The following is a 9,153-nucleotide window of genomic DNA, read 5'->3' on the forward strand; positions in this document are numbered from 1 at the left end:
GGTTTGGTTCCCAGCACTCACATGGCAGCTCACACCTGTAACTCCAGTTCCAGGGTATCCAAAGCCCTCTTCTGGTTTCTGAGGGCATTTTACACACACGTGGTGCACATTAACTCATGAAGGCACACAGATACTGTGGCCATGGGCGGGGAGGTGGGGGTCAGCCATGGGACCTGAATGGATTGCCATGGAAATGAAAATAAAGCAGGGGACCCAGGGCTTCCCGCAGCTGAGTGCTGATTGTATCAGCAGCTCGGCTTTTACTCTCATACTCATTAGAGCTACAGTACAGCCGAATGTTTACAGAACAGCAAACAATAATAAAGTGGCCAGAACATAGCAGTTCAGCAAAATATAATGAACAAGATAACATTATCTTCACAGTGTGCCTTCTTGGGAGATCAAAGTGTCTCTTGAGAAGCTACGGGAGCACCAGCATTCAGGAGATAACTCCCCAGAAAGCATTCTTGCATAAACTTTCTCATGAGACACAGGGCTCTCCAGACATACATGCTCAAGGTTCAGCTTAATTTACCAACCATATTTTTAAACCCACAGAAATATTATTTCACTCCCTTTAATATACTTAATAAATTTAAAAATAACTATTTTAAAAACACTTAAAACAATTGGGCAAGCAAGATGGCTCAGCAGGTTAAGGTGCCTGCCACCAAGTCTGATGACCTGAGTTCCATCCCTGGGACCCACATGATAGAAGGAGAGAACTGACTCCCACAAGTTGTTCTCTGACCTCTATACATATACTGCAGCATGCATGACCACACACATATACACACACATAAAATAAAATTATAGGGAGTTACAGGCCAGCAGTGCTACATAGTGAGACCCTCCCTGCCTCAAAAAACAGAGAGAGGTGGGGGTGGGGGGAAGAGAGAACAATTTCCAATCATCTAGAAGGCTCCCTCACATCCCCTCCCAGTTTGTACCCCTTAAAGGCTAGACCTTGTCCCCACTGTTAGCACTGTCAGCTGGCTTTGCCTCTTAACCAGGCACATGGAATCACACAGCTTATATGGTCTTTGTTTATTTTTGGTTTTAGAAACAGTCTCTTGGGGCTGGAGAGATGGCTCAGTGGTTATGAGCACTGACTGCTCTTGCAGAGGACCTGGGTTCTGTTCCTAGCGCCCACATGGCAGCTGTCTATAACTGTCCATATCTCCAGTTCCAGGGGATCTGATGCCCTCTTCTGGCCTCCATTGCATGCATGATGTGGTGCACTTATATGCATGCAGGCAAAACACTCATACACATAAAATAAAAATAAATGGATATAGTGGTAAATGCCTTTAGTTTCAGCTCTCAGGAGGCAGAGGCAGGCAGATCTCTGTGAGATAGAGGTCAGCCTGGTCTACATAGGGAGTCAGCTGGGGCTATAGGGAGACTCTGTCTCAAAAACACCAAGAAAGAGAGAGAGAGAGAGAGAGAGAGAGAGAGAGAGAGAGAGAGAAGGAAGGAAAGAAGGAAGGAAGGAAGGAAGGAAGGAAGGAAGGAAGGAAGGAAGGAAGGAAAATCAAAATTAAAAAAAAAAGGAGCAGTCTCTTGTATCCCAAGATGGCCTCAAACTCCCTGCGTAGCTGACGATGGCCTTGAGCTCCGGGTCGTACCTGTTTGTGGCTTTTTCTCACGAAGCATAAGCCTAGGAGGCTGACCCTTGTGACTGCACCAGCTCTGTTTTGGTTTTAGAGGACAATTCAAAGCAAAACTCTCCTTAGATCAGCAAAAAGTTAAACTTGCAAGTTTTAGTATAAAAATTCCCTAATTCTTGTGTGTATCAGGAAATTCAGCATTGTGAGTTTTCTTTGTCACACCCTGTGTTTGTAACGGACAAAACTTCAGGCTCCTCCATGGGAGGCTGTGAGCAGTTAGAGTCAGGGTTGACAGTTTCCTAGCCCCTCTCAGCATCGGAAGTCGGAAGTCGTTCCCTTGCTCCCTCTGCAGCCTCTGGGCTTGACATGGGAGGACCTTGATCCTTCCCCTGTCACCTCCGGTGGCCTGGGGAACCTGGGGGGCCTGGGGCAGGTGGTAGAGCAAGAGGGGAGTTGTGAGGGGATGTGGGGGGTGTCCAGAATGGATCAGGGGAAAATGGCTATGAACGTCAAGTCCCTAGGAGTTAGAGAACATGGGTCTCTGGTCAGTGCTTTTTGCTTTTACATCTGCAGCTGCTGGCTTTTCTGACTTTGAGGATTTCTTGGGTGGTTCCTCCAACTGGTCCCCAAAGTTCTGGCCCCAGGGATGCAAGCTCAGGAGCTTATAGTTTAACTGACTTGCCAAAGTTCATAGCTTTACTAAGTGCTGATTTTTGAAGCCAAGTTGGTCAAGATCAAAGCTGTGCCTGGGGCCTTTGGGGACAGCCGGGGCTTGGAAAGCTCCTCTGTTTGCACACCTGAGAACACTCAAGCAGCTGTGCCCTTCCCAGCTTCCTTAGCCAGGCTCGGGAGACCTCTTCGTAGCCAGGGTTAGGGACTACTGCTTACACATGATCTTGGCCGGGTGTGGGAAGTCTTAACTAAAGAGGCTTATTCTTTTCTTTTTCTTTGAGATAGGGTCTTCCTATGTAGCCCAGGCTGAGTGGGGCTTGAACTCAAGATCCTCCTGCCTCACTGTGTTCTGGGATGGAGCATAGGTAGGCACCATGATGCCCAGCTGGTATGCAGCCTTGATAATGCAACTACAGATGCTAATTGGGTCACTGGAGAGGAACCTAAGAGCTCTGAAATGTTTCTTTCAGGTAAGTCTCTGAAATAGGGAGGAGAGTAGTCCATCAGAGAACACACACACCCAGTCCTTAAAGGGGCCTGCAAGGAAAGTGCAGGGTGGCAGCTGTGACCCCCTCAGCACCGAAGCCTCCCACTGCCAGACATCCGAGCTACGGCATGGGGGATGCTGGGGTCTGGGGGATCCCCAGCTAGGTGAGGCCAGATGCACCTAGGCCATAAACACCTTAGGTTCCTCTCATGCCTCATCCTAGTCCTGTCCCAGAACTCAGGTCACTAGCACTCCTAAGCTCTTCACATACGGCATGTGTAAATGTAAATACATTTCAATAATTCCATATGATATTAACATAGAGTTCCTCTCATGCCTCATCGTGTCCCAGAACTCAGGTCACTAGCACTCCTAAGCTCTTCACATATGGCATGTGTAAATGTAAATACATTTCAATAATTCCATATGATATTAACATAGATATAGCACACATAGATGCATATTCTATCCACCCTTTAAATTACCCTCAGTTTACAGAAGACTGAGCCCAAAAGGTTACATAACTCACCCAGCTGATAATCTGTGCAGCTAGCTACCTGTTCAGGGTCTACAGTTTTTTTTCTTTATTGCTACTGGGGAATCAAACCCAGGGCCTTGAGCATAGCAGGCAAATGCTTTGCCACTGAAGTACCCAGCCCCAGAGTCTGCAGACCTAACCATAATGTGATAGTGTGTGTTATCACTTGGGCACACACAGGGCCGCCAGGTGTTTTGGCCGCCATCTTATCAGGACCCTCCCCCAGCAGACAGGCCACAGCTGCGCCTCTGCTCGTGGCAGGCCCTCTGGGGTATAGAAGGAGGGTCACATGTAGATAGGGCCCCTTTAAAGGCCCACCACCTCAGTAGGTGCTTGCCTTCCACCATCTGACCTGCCAGCTGCCAGCCACGCCAGCTGTACCAGTCACCATGGAGAAGGCCCTTGTGCTTCTGCTCCTGGCCCTTGTGGCTGTGGCCTATGCAGCTCCCGGCCCTCGGGGAATTGTCATCAACCTGGTAAGTGGGTGGGGTCTCCTGGGGAGGAGCCGTCTGAGTACTGAGGTGGGATTTTGTAAGCTTGGCTCTTGACCTCTGACACCCCCAGTTAGGGTATCTCTTCCTAGGGTGCCCCAGGAGAGGTAGAAGGGCAATGACAAGCTCCATCTGGGTCGTGCACACAAGATCAGCCCGGCCTGCTGGGAGGGTGCTCAATACAAAGCCAGAGCCCTACCCTTTAGGGAACCCTGGCTGAGACGGTCCCATGGTTTAGAAAGCTCTGTCTGATCTCAACCCTCCCATGACACATTTCTGTGTGTCACAGTTCTGAATGTCTCAGGAACGTGGGTCCATTTAGCCCTCATAAGGCCACAGAGAGCCAGGGTATTTTCATCTGCCAGTGCTGAGTGGAGACGGGGGAAGCCCAAGCCCTGGAAGCTTGAGATCAGGGGGGCTGGGACTGCAACCTACTGCTGTGACCCACATGCCTTCCCACCATGCCTTGCCACACATACATAGTGACTCCAGGGGCAAATTCTTACTCTGACCTCAAATGAGCTTGGGGTGGGGGTGGAGTGGTGTCCAGGATAGCCCTGTGTAGATGCCTGTAGGGCAAGGGTGGAGTCGAGCATCTTCACGTGTTCACTGGCCTCTCAAAGGAGTGGGGGGACCAGGCCTGGCAATGTGAGACTGAGGCAGGAGGATCACAAGGTTGAGGCCAGCCTGGGCTACATAGTTGAAAGACATCTCTCTCTCTCTCTCTCTCTCTCTCTGTCTCTCTCTGTCTCTCTCTCTCTCAGTGAGTGACGGAGAAATATGGAGGCCCTTTCTTTTAGAGGCACCTATTCCATAGAGCCCAAGGGGACTGGCAAGGTCATCCAGGGATTGGCAGTCTTGGCAGTACTAGGACCCAAAGTCTCCACCCCCTAGCCCAGGGAGGCTTCTGTGCCACCCACCTCTCCTCACATGAGTGGGGCCCAGAGGCCACCAGACCCATGGGCAGGGCTCCTTCACACATACCCCACCAAGGAAGGTGCTGTCAGTGGCGCTGGGTGGGGTGGGTGTCAGTGGGGAGCACGGGAGGGTCCCAGGCTGATGGGCTGTCCCCTCAGGAAGACGGTGAGATCTGCTTGAACAGCGCCCAGTGCAAGAGTGGATGCTGCCAACATAACACCATCCTGGGCATCCTGCGCTGCACAGCCAAGTCCAGAGAGAACAGCGAGTGCTCCCCACCGGTGCGTGCCGGGAGCTCCCAGGAGGATGGCCTAGAGGCTTGGGGACGTGGGGGCTCTGCCTGGACTTTGAAAGTTGGAGTGAGGAGGAGTGGTCTATAGGGTCAGGACATCAGCCCATCCCTCCTGACTCACAACTGACTTTGAGACCGGGGTGGGGGTGGGGGTCTGTTCCCATTTCACAGGTGGTTAAATACAGCCCCCACCCCAGATCAAGTTGGTAAGAGTCAGTGGAGACAGGATCCTAGGGCTCCCGGGCCCACAGCGCCCCTGGCGGGTTGTCTGAAAAGCACTCTGAATACCCCCGCCAGGGGACGTCCAAGGTCCCAGTCTGCGATCCTGCCGCCTTTCTCTCCGCAGACCCTCTATGGGATTTACTACACGTGTCCCTGTGAGCGGGGCCTGTCCTGCGAGGGGGACAAGAGCATCATCGGTACCATCACCAACACCAACTACGGCATCTGCCTGGATGTCGCCCGCTCCAAGGAGTGAGAGCACCTGGCACCTCCCCCTTCCTCCTCCACCTGCCCCATGTCATCCAGCATCCAACTTGGCAATTAAAGCTTGCCTGCAACCTTCCCCGCCTCCAGCCTCTCCTTGCTGCCTCAGCAGGGACTCCATCAAGCCTGTCTACCAGGACCAGAAGCAGGAGAGAGGGGACTGGGGTCAAGGTGAACAGATGGGACTAGAGACAGGCATGTGAAGCAGGCTCACCTAGCTGGGCGGGTCTCCCTATTCTGTGGCAAGCAGTCGCCCCTATGAGAACTGCCCTCATCGTTCCCTGAGCTCCCCAAGACAGGCAGGCAGGTGCAGGCAACATGGGCTCTGGTGGCAAGTTCCAGGGCTCTGACCCATGGAGATCAGTCAGGCCAGCCAGTCCCCTGTCCTGGGTCTAATCCCTGACAATTGCTGTGGACTTCTTCCCAAAAAATCCTCTGTGATGCTGGGAGGGAGAAGATCTACTTCATGGATAAACAGTTTCAGAGAGTTTAAGGCAGTGCTCAATATCACATAAGTCCACCCCTTTTTAGGGTTTCCTGTTCTTTCCCAATATTTACACCAAGAAAAGTGAATGGGAATTATAAAGAATTAAGCTTTTGCTTAATATAAAATTACATTCCCCCAGGAGCCGCCAAACACGAATTTAGGACCAGTAAAATGGCTCAGCATGTAAAGACACTTGCTACCAAGCCCAATGACCTCAGTTTGATGATCCCTGGGACACACATGGTGGAAGGAGAGAATCGATTCCCAAAAGTTGTCCTCCAACCTCCACACAAGAGCTAGGGTGAACGTGCCCAGACACACACACACACACACACACACACACACACACACACACTAACAATAAGCAGGAAAAAATAAAGCGCTAGCAAAATAATTATACACACACACACACACACACACACACACACACACACACACACACACACGCAATGAATAAATAACTAAATAAATGTGATTTTAAAACACTAGTATTATAATTATGCAGCAGTGAGGTACCTGTCTCCACAGAAACCAAAAACAAGCTCACCAACTCCTGGGTGGGATGCTGGGAAAGAGAGTTGCCCGAAGGATGGCTTATGGCAGCTCAGGCCTCCCTGTCCCACAGCTCTGTCTGTAATTTTGGGATGAAGGAAGCCTCTAAAAACCATGGTCTTCTGAGTTAGAACTGCATTAGGCTGTAAGCAGCCCCAAGTCAAAGCTTACCTAGACAGAGGCGTGTAGATCTCCAGAGGTCCAGAGACAGCAGGTTCTGGTGTGTGTTTGATAGCTTAGCAACCACCCTGAACATCACAGCCTTTCACCATATTCTGAAGCAGGGAGGTAGAGAATGGACAGATCGTCCTTCTTGCTGCCCCCTCCTTGCCTTTCCTAAAAGCCTCTAGGCAGACTTTCTTCATCTCACATGGCCACAACTGGGTCACCTAACCAACTCTAGCTGCAAGGGAGGCTGAACAGCTGTGACTGCCTAATTGTGATTCCTCTTCTAGGGCTGGGCATGCTGCCGCTCAAACAACAGCATGGGTTCTAGCTAGCAAGAATGGAGGGCAATGCGTGGGGGTGGGCAGAGCAGCACCTGCCACACATGAGTTGGTGCCCAATGCAAGGGGCTTTCAGTACCTCTCCTACAGCTGGGGAGGGGCGGGGGCAGGTCCAAACAAGCAGGGATCACACTCAGCCTTGAGAGAGAACCACAGTCATGCTTCTCCATATATCTAGACAGACCATGGTGTTCACAGTGTTAGGCTCTGGGAAACTTGAGGAAAACATCTTTGGTGTCCAGGAGTGAGTAGGGAATTGGGCTCTACTGAAGCAAGAGACCCACACAGCAACCTTCCATTTCCCTCATTAAATCCTTTCAAATTGAAATACCCAGAATGGTTCTTATTTATCTGCACTGAATCTGAGAAATTCAAGCTTGCTTGAAAAAAAAGGGAGTGGTGTTTTGTCATTGTGGCTGTTTGAACACACCCTTCTCCCACCAAGACTGAGACCCAAATAGCCACCTGTTCTGGAATTCATGTAAAGATATCCCAGCTACTGAGATGGCTGAGCAGGTAAAGGTGCTTGCTGTCCAGGCTGAGGAGCTGAGTTCGACCCCCGAGCTCCACATGGCAGAAGGAGAGAACCAATTCCTTCAAGGTGTCCTCTGAACTTCACACGTGCAATGCAGCACAACTATGTGCAAAAGTAAATAAAACGTTTTGTTTTGCTTTGTTTTGTTTTAAAGCTGTCCTGGGACTAGAGAGATGGCTCAGTGCTTAAGAGTGCTGGCAGCCCTTGTAGAGAACCCAGGTTTAGTTCCTAGCACCTACATGGTAGCTAGTAACCATCCATAACTCCAGTTCCAGAGGATCCGACACCCTTTTTCTGGCTTCCACAGGTGTTGCATGACACAGGTACACTTACATACATGCAGGCAAAACACTCATACACATAAAATAAAAATAAATAAATAAATAAATAAAAACACTTTTATGCTGCCCAGTGAGATCCTTGTCACTTCCTTCAATGTAACAGTCTGGTCTCAGGAGCTCTCTGTCTTCTGGTAACTTCTTTCTAGATCTGCTAGAAACTCAGTACAGGGAGAGGGAAGTTTGCAGCCTTGCACCCAATAAAATAGAACAAAACAAAAAGCCCTAGTGCTGGGTCTTATGGGCCCATGCTGTCTGTTATAGAGCGAGGGGTTGGCTGCCTAGGGCCACCAAGCCCTGGAAATAGGCCCATCTGAACAGAAAAGAGCGTATAATACAAAATGGATATTGAAGACTTGTTACCAAAAAGAGAATGTGGGGCTGGCAAGATGGTTCATTGGGTAAAGGAGCTTGCTGCCAAGTCTGATGACCTAAGTTCAATCCCTGAGTCCCACATGGTTAAAGGAGAGAGCAGACTTCCATGGGTTGTGATAGGTAAAAAGTAGCCAGAGAATGGATAAAATTGATGGGGGCGCGGGAGCAGAGGAAGCACCAAGACACAGATAAAACTCTCAGGAGGATAGAGTTTTATTTCGCAAGGAAAATGTCATCCCACAGCAGCCCACGGATTGTGAGCTGGGGCTTTTATAAGGGGGCTTCTGGGTGTAGAAGGCGGGAAGTTTTTTTGGAAAAAATTAGGCGGGGGAGGGGGGGAGAGGGGCAGGAAAAGCAGGCCTTGTAAACTCAGCTCAGTTCTGTCTGCCAGCCGGGATCTGGGTCAGGAAGTGTTTATTTTTGTCCTCTTAAGATAAGGGAAAGCTGCTGCACTAAAGCGGCTCCTGAAGTCTCTGGTTAACAGGTGGAATCTGTTTATCTTGTCTTCAGAGATCAAAGGAAAGGCAGGCTGCCTTTTAGAAGAGTCTGCTTCCCCAAACTGCAAAGACCAGGGTGCTTATCAACTCAGTTCCCTTTTCTCAGGAGCTTGCGAAGTCCGAAGTCCATGAGACCCTGTTGGAGACGGGGAGGGCTGCTGTGGTTTGAAACCCTAAGAGGTTGTCCTCTGATTGCAGTTACGTGTGCCCATATACACATATTCATTCACATAAATAGATAAATAGATGTAAGACAAAATTTTAAGATGATATATAAATCTCAAATTCTAACTGACTCCTGGGAGTACCGTTTTGGTTAGCTCTCCTATATTCTGAATGAAAATGTCATTTTTCTTGCTAATATGTTTT

General features: G+C 49.8%; 1 protein-coding gene across 1 annotated transcript; it reads left to right on the top strand.

The window, feature by feature from the left end:
- Positions 1-2,600: 2,600 nt before the first annotated feature.
- On the top strand, positions 2,601-5,557 carry LOC103739664 (colipase-like). Its single transcript, XM_008840094.1, has 4 exons — positions 2,601-2,752; positions 3,667-3,783; positions 4,875-4,997; positions 5,355-5,557. The coding sequence occupies exons 1-4, from the start codon at positions 2,657-2,659 to the stop codon at positions 5,484-5,486; spliced, it is 468 nt and encodes a 155-aa protein (XP_008838316.1). The 5' UTR covers positions 2,601-2,656; the 3' UTR covers positions 5,487-5,557.
- The last annotated feature ends 3,596 nt before the right edge of the window (positions 5,558-9,153 follow it).

This window comes from Nannospalax galili, unplaced genomic scaffold (assembly GCF_000622305.1).
Source record: "Nannospalax galili isolate Female #2095 unplaced genomic scaffold, S.galili_v1.0 scaffold538, whole genome shotgun sequence".
In the NCBI taxonomy this organism is placed as follows: Eukaryota; Metazoa; Chordata; class Mammalia; order Rodentia; family Spalacidae; genus Nannospalax; species Nannospalax galili.

Excerpts from the sequence above, each read along its gene's own strand:
- LOC103739664 (XM_008840094.1), top strand. The coding sequence starts at position 2,657 with ATGATGCCCAGCTGGTATGCAGCCTTGATAATGCAACTACAGATGCTA. Across the intron at positions 3,784-4,874 it reads GGGGAATTGTCATCAACCTG|GAAGACGGTGAGATCTGCTT; the intron begins GTAAGTGGGTGG and ends CTGTCCCCTCAG. Across the intron at positions 4,998-5,354 it reads ACAGCGAGTGCTCCCCACCG|ACCCTCTATGGGATTTACTA; the intron begins GTGCGTGCCGGG and ends TTCTCTCCGCAG.